Source organism: Parastagonospora nodorum (assembly GCF_000146915.1).
Source record: "Parastagonospora nodorum SN15 chromosome Unknown scaffold_35, whole genome shotgun sequence".
NCBI classification, from domain to species: Eukaryota; Fungi; Ascomycota; class Dothideomycetes; order Pleosporales; family Phaeosphaeriaceae; genus Parastagonospora; species Parastagonospora nodorum.
This window is the reverse complement of record NW_001884583.1, coordinates 161390-179036: the sequence shown is the minus strand read 5'-3', so window position 1 is coordinate 179036 and position 17647 is coordinate 161390. Positions and strand designations below refer to the sequence as shown.

At 50.2% G+C, this 17647-nt stretch overlaps 10 protein-coding genes across 10 annotated transcripts; 5 read left to right on the top strand and 5 right to left on the bottom strand.

Annotated features, from left to right (window-relative positions):
* Window positions 1-99: 99 nt before the first annotated feature.
* Window positions 100-3904, top strand: SNOG_15042 (hypothetical protein; the record flags this gene model as incomplete). Its single annotated transcript, XM_001805154.1, has 3 exons — window positions 100-235; window positions 389-3642; window positions 3695-3904. The coding sequence occupies 3 exons, from the start codon at window positions 100-102 to the stop codon at window positions 3902-3904; spliced, it is 3600 nt and encodes a 1199-aa protein (XP_001805206.1).
* A 52-nt stretch (window positions 3905-3956) lies between these two features.
* On the bottom strand, window positions 3957-4191 carry SNOG_15041 (hypothetical protein; the record flags this gene model as incomplete). The annotated part of the gene is made up of 2 exons (XM_001805153.1): window positions 3957-4002; window positions 4121-4191. The coding sequence occupies 2 exons, from the start codon at window positions 4189-4191 to the stop codon at window positions 3957-3959; spliced, it is 117 nt and encodes a 38-aa protein (XP_001805205.1).
* Window positions 4192-4495: 304 nt separating this feature from the next.
* On the top strand, window positions 4496-6182 carry SNOG_15040 (hypothetical protein; the record flags this gene model as incomplete). Its single annotated transcript, XM_001805152.1, has 2 exons — window positions 4496-4926; window positions 5033-6182. The coding sequence occupies 2 exons, from the start codon at window positions 4496-4498 to the stop codon at window positions 6180-6182; spliced, it is 1581 nt and encodes a 526-aa protein (XP_001805204.1).
* An 8-nt stretch (window positions 6183-6190) lies between these two features.
* SNOG_15039 (hypothetical protein) lies at window positions 6191-7014 on the top strand (the record flags this gene model as incomplete). The annotated part of the gene is made up of 3 exons (XM_001805151.1): window positions 6191-6297; window positions 6531-6676; window positions 6716-7014. The coding sequence occupies 3 exons, from the start codon at window positions 6191-6193 to the stop codon at window positions 7012-7014; spliced, it is 552 nt and encodes a 183-aa protein (XP_001805203.1).
* On the bottom strand, window positions 6832-8357 carry SNOG_15038 (hypothetical protein; the record flags this gene model as incomplete). Its single annotated transcript, XM_001805150.1, has 2 exons — window positions 6832-6902; window positions 7247-8357. The coding sequence occupies 2 exons, from the start codon at window positions 8355-8357 to the stop codon at window positions 6832-6834; spliced, it is 1182 nt and encodes a 393-aa protein (XP_001805202.1).
* A 169-nt stretch (window positions 8358-8526) lies between these two features.
* SNOG_15037 (hypothetical protein) lies at window positions 8527-8940 on the top strand (the record flags this gene model as incomplete). The annotated part of the gene is made up of 3 exons (XM_001805149.1): window positions 8527-8677; window positions 8814-8851; window positions 8884-8940. 3 exons carry the CDS (start codon window positions 8527-8529, stop codon window positions 8938-8940), a joined length of 246 nt encoding a protein of 81 aa, XP_001805201.1.
* A 605-nt stretch (window positions 8941-9545) lies between these two features.
* Window positions 9546-10564, top strand: SNOG_15036 (hypothetical protein; the record flags this gene model as incomplete). Its single annotated transcript, XM_001805148.1, has 3 exons — window positions 9546-9585; window positions 9621-9832; window positions 10010-10564. 3 exons carry the CDS (start codon window positions 9546-9548, stop codon window positions 10562-10564), a joined length of 807 nt encoding a protein of 268 aa, XP_001805200.1.
* Window positions 10565-12466: 1902 nt separating this feature from the next.
* Window positions 12467-12940, bottom strand: SNOG_15035 (hypothetical protein; the record flags this gene model as incomplete). The annotated part of the gene is made up of 1 exon (XM_001805147.1): window positions 12467-12940. One exon carries the CDS (start codon window positions 12938-12940, stop codon window positions 12467-12469), a length of 474 nt encoding a protein of 157 aa, XP_001805199.1.
* Window positions 12941-14337: 1397 nt separating this feature from the next.
* Window positions 14338-15461, bottom strand: SNOG_15034 (hypothetical protein; the record flags this gene model as incomplete). The annotated part of the gene is made up of 3 exons (XM_001805146.1): window positions 14338-14758; window positions 14814-15405; window positions 15443-15461. The coding sequence occupies 3 exons, from the start codon at window positions 15459-15461 to the stop codon at window positions 14338-14340; spliced, it is 1032 nt and encodes a 343-aa protein (XP_001805198.1).
* A 618-nt stretch (window positions 15462-16079) lies between these two features.
* SNOG_15033 (hypothetical protein) lies at window positions 16080-16611 on the bottom strand (the record flags this gene model as incomplete). Its single annotated transcript, XM_001805145.1, has 2 exons — window positions 16080-16408; window positions 16596-16611. The coding sequence occupies 2 exons, from the start codon at window positions 16609-16611 to the stop codon at window positions 16080-16082; spliced, it is 345 nt and encodes a 114-aa protein (XP_001805197.1).
* Between the last annotated feature and the right edge of the window lie 1036 nt (window positions 16612-17647).

The window sequence follows — 17647 nt, the reverse complement described above, 5'->3', positions numbered from 1 at the left end:
GGCTAGAAAGCCTGCAGCAAGGGAGCTACCCTAGGTCTTCTTTATACCCTTGATATTGGTATCTACTACTAGTACGACCTGCGTCATCGAACATCCAGCATGAAGTTCGGGCACAATCTTCCTCGGAATCAGGTGCCTGAATGGGCAGATTTCTACATCAATTACAAGGGCTTGAAGAAGCTGATCAAGAATGCGGCCGATGCTTCCAAGGACGGTTCGGCACCCGATCTTGCAGGTAAGTTTCAATCTCTATGGGTACATGGTGTGTCGCGAAGCCTCCATGTCGCCGACAATTGCGCCTATATAGCTCTATCGACTAGCAGCAAAGCAAGACGAGCACCTCCCACATGACATGTAGCTCGTAAAAGCTGCTAACATCGCCTCTCAGAATTCTTCTTCTCCCTCGATCGAAACCTTGAAGACGTCGACAGCTTCTACAACAAGAAACACGCAGAATGCTCGCGCAGACTCCGGCTACTCCAGAGTCGCTATGGACGCATCGCACAGGCGCCGGACGACATCGACCAAGACGAAGTGCAGGAGTTGATCGGGGCGTTGCTGGAGCTTCGCGGCCAGTTCCGCAAGCTCCAATGGTACGGAGAAGTCAATCGCCGAGGCTTCATCAAGATCACGAAGAAGTTGGACAAGAAGATCGATAAAGTGTGTCTGCAGGAGCGATATTTGACGTCAAAGGTCAATCACAGGCCATTTGCGCACAACCTGCCCTTGAACCAGGACATGAAGACAATCAACGAGTGGCTGTCGGGCATTGGTGACATCAAGACTTTCGACGACACGGGTTCCACACATTCGGCAGCGTCGTTAGGCAGAGTGCCCGGAGGCGCTCTTCATCTCCCCTCGGGTCTTCTGGATTCCGTTGATCAAGCAATACGAGCTGACAAGGTCGACGAACTCGATCAACTTCTCGCCAATGCATCTGCGAGTAATGGTGTGGCCAGCGCTTCATTCCAGCAGCTTTTGTTGAATCTTCTACAGCGTGCTATATCCTGCCGAGCCAAAGCATGCATAAGCCGATTGTTGAAAGACATCATCTCTCTAGACGAAGGCGACAACATCAACAAGCGTAATTGCATCCATCGTCTTGTCATCAGTATCGGACGTGCCAAGAGCGGAGAGACCTCGAACGGTGACGGCGCCCATGTTCAAAGTTCGACAGAATCGCGGAGCTTCATCGTGCCGGCAACTGCACCGAACCGTCAGCCGTGGCCGTGTACCAGCACCGAAGAAGAGTCGGCTAAGCTTTTGGACGCAAACGACGATTCTGTAAATCTTCTCACGTATCTCCTTGACAGCTTACAGCTCGATCAGCGTGCCGCTCTACAGGCACGTGACTCCTATGGGCGCCTTCCGCTGCACTATGCCGCTCAGTATGGCTTCGTTGTCATCTGCCAGACTGTCATGAAGCACATGCAGGAGTGGGGTCAGTTCAATGTTACCGAGGGCATCGACTCCCCATATTGGCAAGATGCTGAGGGGTATGCCCCATTGCATCTGAGCGTCATGGGAGGGCATCCTCTGACTACGAAAACTCTCTTAGATGCGGAGAATTGGCGTGGTACAAGCGAGGACAAACTCATCTTTAGGAGAACTATTTCGCAATCCGGGGCCGCTCTAGCACTTGCAACGCGCTCTAACTTCGTGGCTATAGTTCAGCTGTTGGTTGAGGCTGGTGTCGACGTGAATTATGTGGACGAAGGGGGTGAGACAGCACTACATATGGCTGCACGGTACGGCCACACCGAATGCGCCAAGGCCTTGCTGGAGGGTTCCAAGGACAACAAGGCCAAAGTTGACATCCCCGAGAAAACATTTGCATGGACGCCGCTATTCATCGCTTGTGTCGATGATCACCTCCCCATTGTCGAGCTGCTGGTATCTTCTGGAGCCAATCTGGAACTCTGCGACAATTCTGGATGGACTGCAAAGGAACATGCAGCGCTACGAGGTCACATGGCCATTGCAGCGAGGCTTGCGGAGCTTGCACCCACAGCGAATTCCTCCCTCGCCGTACCCACTGACACAAGGATCGCCCGAGCAGGCTCTCCACCGCAATCGTCGCTTGATGAGCGCCGATCGAAAAATATCAACCGAGACAACACAGTAGTCATGCAGAAATTGCCTGAACCCGTGAAGACATTTGGCCATCGCTATTTGACGAACGAGACCATGATATTGGTTAGCTTGGGATCTATGGACATCCGAAAAGAGACACCGGCTGTCAAGCTCGACGAAATACCTCTCGCTGACGCACATGCTACTCAGCTTGACACGGCCCTGTCGGTGGTAGTGTCAGCCTCTGGAGCCACCGGTGAACCCACGGTGATTGATCTACCGGTCCAAGACAACATCGCTACCGAACCAATAACGTTCAAGACGACAGATATCAGCAAGGTCAAAGTCTTGTTTGACATTGTTCCTACTTATGCAGGTACAAACGACCGTGTAGTTGGCCGAGGTGTTGCATTGCTGTCCACGATCAAGACCAGCATTGGCTCTAAACGTATCTCTTTGCAGGGCGACATGAAAGTACCGATCGTCGCAGCGTCAACTTTGGACGTCATCGGAACCGTCAACTTCAACTTCTTGATCATCACTCCCTTTAAGCATCCGGAGATGACTGTCACTGAGGATCACACATACTGGAAGAAAATGGCGTCCACAATGGTCATTGGGCATCGAGGCCTTGGCAAAAACACGGCTTCACGAACATCATTGCAACTCGGCGAGAACACGATCCAGTCTTTCATTTCTGCAGCAAACTTGGGTGCGGAATATGTTGAGTTCGATGTTCAATTGACAAAGGATCATGTACCGGTGATCTACCACGACTTCCTCGTTAGTGAGACGGGCATCGACGCGCCTGTCCACACGCTCACACTAGATCAATTTCTCCATATCGGCGAAGGTCAAAAACCACGCCAGTCTCGACAAGCCTCGCCCGAACCTGACTCCTCTGCGAACAGTACAACCGGAACGGACGGCGATGTAGATCGGGCCAGCACCCGGCGTTTGCGATCATATTCTGTTGATAACTCAACGCAGCGAAACATCCATCTCGACCGACAGCATGAGCTTACAGAACGAATGAAGTACACGCGCGACTTCAAGAAGAAGGGCTTCAAGGGCAACAACCGAGGCTTTTCGATTCAGTCCTCCTTTACCACTCTCGATCAGATGTTCAATGAGCTAGAGGAGACAGTAGGCTTCAACATCGAAATGAAGTATCCCATGCTGCACGAGTCTGAAGAAGAAGAGATGGATCAGTACGCTGTGGAGCTCAACTCGTTCGTCGATACCGTACTGCAGAAGGTCTACGACAAGATGGGGAAGCGCAACGTCATCTTCTCCTCGTTCAACCCTGACATTTGCCTCATGCTATCCTTCAAGCAGCCTTCCATTCCTGTGCTTTTCCTCACGGATGCTGGTACCTCGCCGGTGGGCGATGTTCGCGCTGCTAGCTTGCAGGAAGCCATTCGATTCGCCAGTCGATGGAACCTGCTTGGTGTTGTCAGTGCTGCCGAGCCGCTTGTCATGTGCCCCAGGCTAGTCAAGGTGGTCAAGGAGAGTGGGTTGGTCTGTGTCAGCTATGGAACACTCAACAATGATCCTGACAATGTCAATGTGAGTACTATATTAACTAAATACTCTGATATATCTATTGACAACATGACAGCTTCAAAGAAACGAAGGCATCGACGCCGTCATCGTCGACCAAGTCCTCAAAGTCCGAAAAGGTCTCCAAGGCCCAAGTCAAGATGGTATCACTAATGGCGTTAATGGTGCTTCGCTTGTCGTGCCTACGACTTCCGTGCCGACCATCAAGGAGGCTGCCGAGGCACTTGATGGGTTAGATGTCAACGGACGTCGAGAGCAAACTTCGTGAGGTTTGTGAGGTGGAACTTGTCGCATTTGAAGCTGTTGCATATACATGGCGTCTAAGGGAGAGCTAGAAGCCCCTCAACGGGTGTACTAGACGATTTTCTATTCGATATTTTGCACGAGTCGTCATCTCGTGTGACATGGCTTGCGCTGTGGTATATGACGAGATTTCGTGTGCTATGATGAGCTGTTGAAGCCTGAATGATGTTGTGCCACTCACATGTCATGATCGCCTTGAACGACTTTACTCCGCTGTTGGGGTGCAACCGAGCCACCAACCCGTATGCGCATTCTGTGGTAACTCGCTCGCGTCACAGATTCATGCTCGTCTGCCGTGTTGCAAAGGCTACTGCCAGTGTGGACGAATCGCCGCCATAGCTTTCACAGCCTAGTGCTCACTCGATTTCTCAAGATAAATTTGGACGGTGGCGGGCGCAGCGAGGCTGAATCACAATCATGCAGGCTGCAGCGGGGTCATCCTGTTTCCTGCTCTTCGGACTCGGGGTCTCATAATCCTTCCGACTGTCCACCTAGGTGGTAACCGCGCAATCTTCGTGACGTTCCACCATTCCATGCGACAACCGTTGTTCAGGCCATGTCAGGCGCTTTGGAGGTAGCGGCTAGCGCATTTGCCGTCGTAGGAGTTGCAGATGTCCTCGTCAGGACGGGTCGTGAGTTCTATAGCTTCCTGGGCGAAGTTGCGGATGCGCCAGAGGAGATCGACCGACTACGCGAGGTCATTCGAACGACTGTCCTTCTATATCATAACTCGAGAAGATGTCAGCAAGATCTCAAGACTAGGGGTGCCTCCGCTAGCGCAGCGGATGTAACTTCCTCGCTTGAATCTGCTACGAAAGCGTTGGACCGTGAGCTACGAGAACTTTCGAAGACAGCAAAAAAATACAACGGCATTAAAACATGGGGAAACATCAAATTTGTTTTGGGAAAAGACAGGGTGAACAAAGCGATCCAACGCCTGGAGCACGCGAAGACTCTCATGGCAAATGCATTGACGCTTGCCTGCATGTACGTTGTTATCTATGGCTTTCACGACCACTCGTCATTACAATAACATAATTCTTTCCCAGCTGGACATGCGCTTATTCCTAACAATGCTAACAAAGTGTTCTAGAGAGCTGCTGGCTTTGGGACTCACCGACGTCAAAACCGTGATGCTGAAGTGCTTCGAAGACGCCGGATTGAAGACTGACCGTGTGTATCAAGCGCTTGTGGCTAAGATTGACGCTCAACACCAAGATGCACTCGTGTTGCACAACCATCAGAAAGCTCTGACGTCGAAGATTGACAACAACCAACGAAATCAGCTATTGAACCAAGACCGACATCAACGGACACTGATAACTACACAACGCACTCAAGTTGAAATCCTTCGCCGCCAGGACGCGTCTATGAGGGTTGCCAAAGGAACACAGCAGCAAACATCCAGCATTCTGCGTGCCGTTACCGACATCAAACAACTTCTATCTCTCAATGACGGTTCCCTGCTGGTGGATCAGAGTCACCGCGCTATCTCCTTCCTCGGGGAACGTCAAGATAGGATCATGGCATATCTTCTACCTTTCCAAGATGATATTGAGTTCGCCATTGACTCTCTCATCTCTCAACACGGCCATGAAATCTCGGCATCCGACGCTGAATTCCTCCGCTCCGAGCTTCAGCATCTAGTCGGCTCGGCTGCCCAAGAGAAGGCGCTCCAACACCCAGGTTCGGCGGCGAAATCATTCGATCGGTGGTCTTACCCTCAGGATACGGTTGGCTTCTTGAAGAATAGTGCCAAAAATCGGACATCAAGCGGCTACTCATACTCAACCGATGGTGAAAAGATAACATCGACGAGACAAATGACAGGGTCGGGAAAACGTTGGGCACTTTCCAGCCGAACCTTTAATGTTCAGACACCTTCCGGACCCGTAGACATAACCATGCCACGCTCTCGAGAAGCTGGGGAAGATATTCATGAAACGGCGGAAGCAGGAATATCGTACGTCGTTACGCAGAATCATTCATCCGTACATGTCAACGCGCACTTCCTTCGTGATCTGGCGCACGCAGGACAACCTAGGATATATGCCCATTTGAACGTTTTCACGGTTGTGGATGAAGCTACGACAGACCGATACCACTCCGGAATTTGCAATTCTACATCATTGGCCAAATTCGATACCGCCCTTCGGCAGGGCATTATCTCTCCCTTTCACGTAGATAAATATGGCAACAATCTTTGCCTACTTGTAAGCAGTTTTTCAAGTTCTGTCGTTTAGTAGCAATCATGTCGTATTGCGCTGACCACTCGTATCTTCAGCTTGCGGTACTGAGCTTGCGCTTCGACCTTCTAGATTATCTTGAAAGTCAAGGTATCGGACAAACCGCCCTGAGGTGAGTAATCTTTTGGCTTGGTTATTTCACACTATATTTATGCATTGTAGACAGGATTCAAGCCTTGCGGTCGGCATCTATATCGGACCACGGTATAAGCTTTCTTCTATTATCGGAAATGCATCTAGTAGGGCAGCCGACCCTTTGTCATTTCTACTGGAAGTAGCTTTTCTTTCTTTGTTAGAATTAGCACGCGGACAGGAACAAGACGAAATTTTGAACACGTGCAATAGGCTACTAAGGAATGAGGGGGAACAGTCAACAGAACATGACTGGTCTTGCTTTTCCATACCGCAGATGTTGCAACACCTCATCGAGCTCGGCGCTCCCATCGAGAAACCTTTCTTTGGTGGGAATGCAATACACTCCTCGATGTGGAGTAAGCGTGTCAATGAAATTGACTATACAACTTTCGTAGAGATGCTCAGCATTCTCATCAAGCATGGGGTCGGTCGCCACGACCTGGGTGTAAATGGCTTGACACCATCGATGCTCGCTCGGGTCAAGTGGCATTGGGCTGCGTGGTGCGAAGCGTTAGAGCGCAACAATTTGCGGATCGAGGATGTTCTCGAGAAAGAGGCGAATACATGGCTGTTGGATGACAACTGGAAAGTAGTCTGGAGAGATCGTCTTTATTTTCGCTGGGAATATCTCGATACTAATTTCGTGGATGACATTCCGGATATCCATCCTGTTTCGAGGTGGGTCACCAAATAGCATATTGACATAGTCGAACGATATCCTGATATGGGATTGGCTTTTTATTTGTGGCGCGACACGGTTTAGCGTTGACCGGGTGTTTTCGCTGATTGCAAGTATAACATGTAGATGCATATACGCCTTCTTGTTTTGGTAATGTTTGTACAAAAAAACGTGTCCTATCTTCCACTTCTTAGATTTAGTCCCTCATCCCAATCAACAAAACTCTGATGCTGATGATTCGGCATACACTTCACCTTCTCCGGTGGTTTCGTCTCCCACTCGATCCTCCAATCGTCTCCTTCATTCGCAATATGTCTCGCCACATACCCTTTGAGTGCCTTGATCTTCTTCGCCGCCTCATCACTATACTCCACATTCACACTCGGCACCACAGCAATCTTGCCAAATCCATTCGCCCACATATCCTTCGCAAACAATTTCGGTTCTCCCTGGAAGCACTCGCCCGGTCCATGCGCCCTGAACTTAATTCGACCGTCTAACAGCGGCTTCGCAGTGAACGCAGTGACACCATTCCAGCACGCAAACACCTGGAATGGTTTCATAGCAGCGAGCCGCGCGCGCGCCTTTCCGTCGTTCCAGAAGAGGTTCCAGGCATAATCCCAGCTCCCGTCCTCGGGGATGTTGAAGAACAGATCGCCCGTCATGCCGCGCGCAATCCAGACGTCGTAGAATGTTGGGTTGTCGCCCACATACGTCCAGTCCATGGCACACGTCTGGTCGGCGCCTTGTTGGTGCCGCTGGTGGAGGAGTTCTAGAATGTCTTCCATGCACAGCGCGATGTCATTGAGGAATATGACCGTGGTGTCGGGCTCGTAGTGCGCCGGGTGGTCGAGGAGATCTTGTAGGGCGAGGTTGCGCAGGTCTGCGAGGGCTTCGATGCGGTCTCGTCCGGGAGCAACGGGATTTATGTCGCTTGTTTGGAAGAAGTAAGTCACGCCGAGGGCGTGTAAGTTGGAGCGAAGCTCGTCGAGGACTTCGAATGTGCCGTCATCGGAGCGGCCTTCTACGATGGAGAGCACGCAGTTCTCTGGGCCGAGGAATTTTATTGCTTCTACGACTGAACTGAGTAGTCGCGGGAGTATTTGGATACACTGATGTAGATCGAGCGCGAAGAAAAACCTGGGATGCTGCAAGATTTCGGTTTGATTTGTTTGGTGTTTGAGGTAAGTGTAACGGTCAAGGTTTGGCTGCGGACACTCCAAACGATCAAATGTTGAGTCTGATGGATTCAAGATGGCGTCAACATATGATGGTACTTGCGCGATCAGAATGTCGTTTGCTTTACTTGGCAGTCCAGTGGGAGCTGTGACTGTCGCTGGCGAAGTGGCAACAGTCATGGCCGCAGGCTTTTCTGATAACTGTGAGCTTTCCATGTTATTCCATGAGTCTAGGACAAAGTAATACTAACCCACCGCGGGAGGCTTGACGATCTCAGTGCTGATGTGACTCGGTTTTAACCCACTGTAGTCGTACTGTACAAAATTGAATCCTAGCACGAGGAGAAATATGGCTGCAAGTAATGCCACGGCTTTTAAGAGCGATCGCAAGCTTCTTTGGTTAGCCATGGAAGAAGCGAACGGCCTCCGTCGCCAGGAGAAAGTCGGCAGTGTGAGGTTCTCACAAAGAAACTACATGACGTTGGAAGTATCAAAGGCATGTGAGTGCGAGCGGGAGCGACTGTGCCACTTCGTAAAACCATGTCGCAGGACAATTTCAGTCACGTGCTCCCAGATCTTCAAAGCAACCACCTTGATTGGCCATGAGCCAAATTGATACGCACTTGAATGGATTAGTTCTACTATCCGAGACATCTGCCCAGGGCTGGCGCAACGTAAGTTCAACGCAGACTGCACGTATGCGTAGGTACAAAGAGCAGACGCACTTCATCCACCCAGTCATCTTCCAGCGCAATTTCGCTAAACCCAAAAGAGAAGTCGCGCGCTTATTTGTGCGACACAACATGCAGAGCTTGGCCCTCTAATCCTAGCTTGGATTCTGATCATCGTTCTCGAGTCGAAAGGTTTCCTGAACTGTACATGAGTGTTGGTGCCAGCTGCGCTTAGCCAATCAGTAGTTCAGATCTTGATTCACTCGTGCATTTCGCTATGGCTTCTCGGGCTGTCCGATTCAGGATTCAGGATTCATCGGTGAGCCAGCTGAAATTCAACGAAAGACATGCGCGCCTATCTCATGCAAGCCCTTACGCTGTAGGTGTAATGCACTTTCTGTTAAACTTTTGAAGAGACATAGGGCCTCGCACCTTCGTATTGCGCTGCTTCAATTTGCGAAATCCAAGAAGCTCAGCAATTTCGTGGAATAGTTGGGCTACTATGAGACAGACTGGGTGAGCTACTTTCCTGTCAGCTTTCTGATTGAGTACAGCACGGATTACGCCACGTTGTTTGCCAACAGTGCGCGTGCGCTACCAGCCGAGAATGCAGTTGCATGGTATTGCTTTTCTTCCTCATCTTATTTCCTGCCAGGTTGCGGCGTGGTCAGCCAGGGGATCCAACAACTGCATAAACATGTACCAATTTCTCGACCCTACCCGTGAAATTCGCACTAGTACCCGCACTTTTCCTCACGCTCTTTTATACCAGGTGGAATGTTTCTTGTTACTTGCTTTCTTGTCTTGGGCATAGCGACCGCGTCGCAAGCGGCCTCAATAGATACTTGTGGATACTCAGAAGGCGACCCCAAGAACCCCCGAACGGCAGATCCTGGCTTCGACTGCCGCGTAGACGCCAAGAATGGGCTATGGGGATTCTGTCCAACAACTGTAGCACTCCCAGTGGATTGTGGTCTAGCTGGAGTATGTGTAGACAGTCATTCTTGCACTAAAGGCTGTGGCCGCCTGACTCGTCGAACGGACATCACTACTGTATCATGGTCAGTCATTACAAGCACGGGGATACCTATGAATCTAAGAAATACCAGCGACTCTACACAGTTTTGTTCCACTGTGTTATCAATCGCTGGCCGTGACCAGTCCTATGAGTACATTGCTTGTGGAGCAAAAGCTGGAACCGACAGGCTTTTCCCGTCTCCAAACGCCGCATCAGCAACAACAACACCATCGAGCCCCACATCTGTACCTAGTACCTCTTTCACCATATCCATCTCGCAATCGACACCCACGCCTCTAGAAACATCTGCGGGATCTGCGGAGACATCTGTCACAACAGACCCGATTTCCATTCCTTCTAAGCAAGAGTCAGCGAACATTGGAGCTATAGTAGGGGGTGTCCTTGGAGGTCTCGCATTAATCTGTCTGACCATTCTGGGAACTGTACTCATACGACGCAAGCATGGGGCTCAGGGGAAAGCGATATCGCCGCCAGATCATACCCATTACGATCGGAACGGATTCACAGACAATGTGCCGCTTTACGCGCACGACTCCGAAGACCTCCAGAAGTACTATCATCGGGAGGATAGTCAGGGTCCGGTGGAGATGTACAGTGGGCCTCATCCCGTCAATGTGGAGCCCGTTGAGCTCCCGGGACAGGTGCAACTTATGGACACTACGAGGGGAATAAAATGAGAATCACAACTTCAAGCTATCAAATGATGTTCGGGGATGCTATCAGTGCCATTCGATATATGAGGTGCCATGTTGACCAGCTGCACGTTGAGAGAACTTGTTCACGTTGTTGAGTTTGTCCGTGGCTTGGAAGGTGCCATTATGTCGATGCTACGGTTCAAGTCGTGAGAGTGCACTGGGAATCTCTCAGTAAACATGTTCTCCGCCCCACAGATCTCAGAGTAGATTTGTGTATGCCGGCGATAGCGGAGAGCCCACCAGGTGCCGGTAAAATTCCTGTCCGCCCTCACTCATCGAGAAGAAGTCAGAGTAGGCTAGATATTCTCAAAACCCTTTAGAAAACTAGTACGACTTATCTTGGAAATAGCATGTGTCTTTGTAATTTCTTAAAAACTCATAAGTATATTCTCAAAAACCGTTAGTTTATGTCATAGAGGTGCAGAGCGGACACGAGTTTTGCCCCTATCTAGTGAGCCAAGCGACATAGTAGGCGGAACTGGTGCTACAGGCCCTAGTTGCGGTCAATGAGAACAAGATGCGTGAATTTAATGACCTTAGTATCGCATTTGCGGAGACTCTTGTATCGAATTCAGTCTACCTTGTGTGAACTCGCCTCTGTACTCGACCTCTTCTGAAGTTCCCTCATCCTCTTGTGTTTTGACCTGCAAATAGTTTTCCCAAGTTTCTACGTCTCTATCACACTGGCAAGCTATATCAGTGTCTCCCCATTGCGGCCATGGCATAGTGAAATATCGTGCAAATAGCATCTTCTCGGCGAAGTGGCCTCCCTGGAGCCAGATACGCATTTCATCACCAGCTTTTGCCAATTTATATACACTGGATTCAAAGTGCTCCCCCTCACTTCTCTCGAGCTCGAATGTACTGACTACTTCTCGTCTCTGGTGCTCATCCCGTCCATCCAACGTGCACCATCTCATGATAATTGATAGATCGATGCGTGATAGTTGCAGATCGCGGGCGACTTTCTGAATATATTTGATGTGCGAAGTGGTCTGGAAGCAGACAGCCAGAAATGTGCAAGTCCCGACAGACTTGCTGGCAAGGATTCCGTAGGCTCATGTAGGAGACCATACACGTTCTCGGGATCTGCTTAGTCGCAGAACCAATCAAAATCATCCTTCAAACTCCTGAGTTTGGATAGTCCCTTGAACTTTCCGAAAGGCAGAATGGTCTGAATCTCACGGTCGGACGGCTGTCGAGACCATACTGTTTTTTCGAGATCAGGAAGGATGGTGGCTAAAGCTTGACTCATCCATCGAAAGTCGTGAGGCATCGACAACGATATCCTATGTACCCATTACCAAGTGTTAGTGGAGCTCTAAAGAAAGTTGAATGCCAAAGACAGCTGGCGCAGCGAATAAATTCGAGCGGCGAAGAAAAGCGACAAGATGTTTGTGCAAACTTGAAAGGTGAGGGTCGCATCTCCAGCAGCGATGTGTGGGGGAGGCTAGTGGCTAGCGCAGTACTACTTGCAGGGGTCAAAAGTGAAAGAGCACAAGGTAGCGGCAAAATTTGTGTATGCTCTGCACCTATACGACATAACCTAACGGTCTTTAAGAGCATGTTTATCTAATTCTGAAGAAGCTAAGATACATATGCAGCTATAAGACACTCTACTTAAATCGACGGAGATCTCTGAATATGTCTAGGCTACCTTGAACGTTGCGCGAAGTCATCGAGGAACTTTGCCGGCGCCTGGTGGGAGGTTACGAAGGCTGACATAATAGGAATCACAAGTTCAAAGCTCATTGCGCCTGGGAGTCCACCTTCGATCAATCTGAGTGTACACACACCGTCGTCGCATCTTATTAACCACTTTGATTACATATCCTGTGTATCATGCCTCACGGGCCGAACCCGTCATTCCCGTGCACACTCATCTCATTCCCTCAACCTCTTCTCCCTCTCCTCGTCATAGTAGTCGTCCTCCCCAAACAATCCACTTCTCTTCCTCTTGCTTCCATTGTCCGCCACGTTCGCCATCGCCCTCTCCAGATCTTTGCTGAACTCCTGCAGTGCTGAGGTGATGCCATATTGCGCCTTGCTGCTCTGCGCAACCATCTTCCACGTAGTCTTATCGGCATCGAGATATGCGATAGCGCGGATCATGATGAATTCCTCGCGTCCGCTGCGCTTGCGCTCACTCGAGGGAAAGGTGGCTGCGTGGCGGCCGATGAGGATGGCGGTGCCATTGGTGGAGGGGTAGAGGGTGTCGATGTACTCTGTAAACGTTAGGAAAGAGAGCGATATGGGTGAACGACGGTGTTTGCTACCGTGAACAAGGTCTTTGAGTCCGCGTTGGAGCTCAAGCTCCTCAAGACGCGTCATCTCCGGCTCGTTGTTGTGTTTGCCCATGATTTGTGGTTTTTGCAACGTAGATAACGCGGGTCGGCTAGGGCTTCGAGTTGAAGGGTGTGTCAAAGGAGGCGGAGGAGCAATCGTAGTTGGGGTTTAGTGCGTGGCGGGTCCAACGTCGCTGCAGAGCTTGGGAGCTTTCTACGTGGTTCCCTTTCACTTTCACTTTCCCGCTCGAGCTTATGGTGAGGACATAACCTGCACTTCCTGCCTTGTCGATATCAGGAACAACGAAATTCCCGTCTGTCTAATGTAGTTGTATTCTAATACAATCTATGTTCTTTTTCTCGCCACGAACAATTCTACCTGCGACATCGCCACTGAAAAAGGGTCGGTGATAAAACATGCGATGATTGTTGATTTGGTCGGGTTCGTCAGATTTAGGCACATCATGAGGAAATCTTTAGCAGATGCATACATCATCCAATGCTGATGTCATAAGTACTGTCGGTTCTGCGTTATTGCAATACCTACTGTATATCGAAAAGTTCCAGCGACAGATAGCCACATGATTTATACGTCGAAGCTTCAGGAGCCTTTTCCTTCATCCACTAATCTATACAAGACGGCTTTGAGAAGGACGACATGGACTTTATGAGACGTAAAGGTTTGCGTGAACCTGAGTGATCATACTTTCCCTTTAAATATAGTCGTGAGTCGCGCTCTTCCTACGGGCGATAACGTGTGGGTTTTCGTTTTCTAAAGAACCGTGCTTCCCCCTCATTCTCTGCGTCTGTCGATTAAAAGTAGTGTTTACCTCCGTATGCAGAGTCTTCATCCGAGTGACCATAACCATAGTCCCCTCTGCAGGTTTATCCAGAAAATCGAGGATCAGCATAACGGGGGCTCGCTGCCTAATCAGAGTACGAGGTTTCATTGTACATTGAAAGCCTACGTTCTGTGTCTCGCACCGACAACAATGAACGAGCGGTACGGGTCAAATCCTTGAGCCATAAGAGTGGCTGATCTATCATCTCTCTCATGATGATGATATCAGCTTGTTGCAGGATTGAAGTGTGTCCTGGGAATACTTGCACATAGTCCAGCCGTACATTTCTCAGCCCCATGCTGAAGTCATCGAAGCAGTCTTCGTCGTGATCAGTCGCGTGATGCACGGCATCGGTGGTGAGTTCTTCCATGAACTCTAAACTTTGATTGTACATCGGGTACAGGTGGCTGACAACCAGATTTAATACACAGTAAGAAGTCGGGGTAATGTTGGAACTACGTACCGGATAATCATTGATTTGGAGTTTTCATAGCGTACCTGAATGCATTCTGGACATCGCAATGGATGGAAAGTAAAGTATCTTTGGTTTTTGTCTCCTTACATTTTTTGGTCAAACCAAACCTCGCAATCACGACTGTACAAATACTCTCAGCGCTGGCCACAAAGTTTAGGATGACTCGTACCATTTGAGACCCCCGCCAGGGTAGCTGGTAATATCCATTGAACCGCAAGGACGAATCGGACAAGCTGTACCCGCAGCCACTAAATCTGATGCTATTATGACAGCCATGGTGATTGCCATTCCTGGTAGTAGTCGAGTAGTCTCTGTGATCGCTTCTGTCCGCCTCTTCGTCTTACAAAGCTCAAATTCTCCTCGGCGGACAGCGCTGGCTCCCGGGCCTTTTCGAAATTTGTAACGTAAGATGTTCTCCACTTCATCCAACGTGAACTCTGAGGGAACCGGATACACAAAGCCAAGCGCGTCTTCAACTTGGAAAGGAGCTTGGAAGTATGTGAAACGGGTGTCAACCGGGCTCATGGAGTCGCGGATTTCGAGGACGACAGTGTAGATCTGTTGGGTGGAGATACTTTGGGGGATATTAGTATATGCTCGAAACCAGTGGTCTCGGAGTAGTAGCTCACCAGACTGTGTTAACTACCTGAGCAAACTGCTGCAAAGAAGTCCTGACCTCGCCACATACGACATTGCAGAGAGTTCCAAGCATTGTTTGCATAGTCCGCAGAATAATAGCCTGCCCTGTGGCATCCTTTTGGATGTTTTGAAGAGCTGTGTGTGCAGCGTCGAGCTTCCTATGAGTCTGCAGTACACTCTCTTCAGCTTTCTTCTCGCTCAAATTCATCTGTTCCAAACCGTGCTCCAAGAGTAACGTGTTGATGGTACCAAGGTGTATGGCGAGGTACGTCTGTAGTCGTCGTATGTCGTCTCTCTCTCCCAAAGTCCATCGCAATTTATCCTTCGCTGCTTTGCCGGCATGCGCTCGACTCCATGGACCCAGGGAAGTTTCGTATTTCTTTATCCTGGTCAGGAAATCCTGAAGTGGGTGGCGGCAAATCAACGCTGCAGCTTTGATAGCCCCAACATGATTCGGGACCGTGGTCTGATCCTCGAGCCTGTCGAGATGGCGCAATGCTGTGTCGAGTGACTGGAACTCCCTGACGAGTTCCTGGTATTCGCTTTTGGCGCCACCAACCGACTGAAGAGCGCCGACAATATCTTTTATCAGTTTCCCGATGGCGATAACATCACCAACGGAAATCGGGGGAGGCCATGGCAGCGGACGAGAGAAATATTGTAAGGGCAGGCGAAGGCAGCTGTGTCCGCGGTCAGCTCAGACGTAGAGCGCGGCTGTGCTGCATGTGACCCCGCTCTTGTTCAGCCTCGTGTGCAAAAGGCTGGGCGTGAACGTCATATAGAGCCCATCGTATGCGTGGTAGATGCACAGCCCCTCTCATACTGTTTCCCAGTTCGCCCTCGTCAAGCGATGGGCGGAAACTTTCTTCATGGCTACCCAAGCCTTGGTATAGCGGAACGAAGTAACCGCGCTATGAGATAGTAACGTAGATAACGAACTAAACTTCGATACTACCCTTACATGAAATTCTTTTGCATCATGTTAATGCGCTTCCATCTGTGCGAGGCAGGAACTTGCTCTCCTCACGACTCTTGAGAACTACGAAGATTTGTATAATTCGTCTTTTCCATCAAAGAAAATCCCATTTCATGCACCATAGAAATGCATATCAAACCAACACACCACGCCAGCCATGCAATCATTTAATATCCATCCCGCAAATTATGTTTCATGACAATGTACAATCCCCAAGCGTCCCTATCAATATCAATCAAACCAATCTTCCCCCTCTTCTCATTCCCACCAAGCACTCCTTCTACCGCCACCCCTTCTTCCTCTGCTCGGCCTTCATCTTGATCTGACTCTTCTCGCTCTCCCTATACTCCTTAACCTCACCAGTGTACTTCTGAAACTCGCCCATCCAAAACTCCGCCAGCCCGCTGACATCTTCGACAAACCCCTCCGGACCGCGATTATACACCCACAGTCCTACCACTAAAACCGACCCCCAGATTGCGATCCGTATGAACATGTTGATCCAGAACATGACTGCCCGGTACATCATGTCCAGGATCTTGAGCGAGAGAAAGAGTATGACGATGAGCGCGAGAATGCTGGCGACGTCGGGGCTGGGTGACGAGCCGTGTGATGAGGGGGTTGAGGTGCGTTTGGAGCGTGCGGGTTATACCGAGGCCGGTGGAAAGGAGGGTGAGGAGGGGGGGTTGGGCGAGGGACATGGGGAGGAGGCGTGGGAGGAGCGATGCGTAGTCTGGGTGGTGTTAGCCATTGATCGTGTGGGAGCAGGTCACGGTGAAAGTGAGTGGGCACGTGCCTTGTATGAAATCCATGATGGCTGATATGTGTGATGTCGTCTGATGTCGTGTGCGATTCGCGATGTACGCGTTTTGCGGGGAAGTGGGCAAGTCGATGGTTGGCGCGCGTGGTTGAGCTACAATCGCAGGAAAAACAGAACGGCAGAGTGCAGATAGAAGTGTTTGGGAACCTAGTTTGGTGTTTTGCTAGAATAAAGAAACACTGCGCGGTGTGCATGCAGTGACAACAAGTTGTTTGTGGATCCATCTTAGCTCGCTCTAACACTCAACATCCCAGCTGCACGTCATCCTGCCTTAGTCATCCTGCCAAACCTTGTTCACCCCAACTCCCCGGCGCCCACACCACGCGGTGTCACCCCAAACTGCACGATGGCAAGAATCGCGGGGACGTCCCTGGATATACCGGCAATGCACGCCACCATGCCGGTGCAAGTGGCCGTCGCAATCACAGCCGCGACTCATGCGTCAATAGGACCATGTGGGGATGTATGGCGGGTTGTGGGCTTAAGGTTTCAGATGCTGCCCTCAAGTGGGGATTGCAGATGGCGGTGAGACGCGCCACGGGATTTCGTGGTGCGATTATCCGGTACATTGCAATTACCTTGGGGACGGCAGGCGGATGCTGCTCGGGTACTGCGGGTGCTAACTGAGGCTTTTGGATGGAGACATGGATTTGGGATTGCGCGATTGCCGCTGAACATGGGACATGGGAATGTTACAGGTAGAACGAGCGGAGAATGTTGCAGACTCGCATGAGCATGGCATGTGTACAAGACGGTGACACGGCAGATACACGAGAGGATGAGTGGTTGGTCAAGATGTGTAATTCTCCATTCATTCTTACACTCGAGGGCTAGCCTCTGGTAGTGTCCGCTGTACAACTAAGATACATGTTGCTTTCCTCGCATCGCGTGCCCTCTCACTGCGTCCTGCAAATCTGTGGTGCGCTAGGGTATGGTATGACAGTAAAGAAAAAGAGGCTAAAGCCTGTGTAGGTGACTGATGTCTGGTATCACAAGTGCGAAGATCCGCTAAACGCCAAAAACAAAAA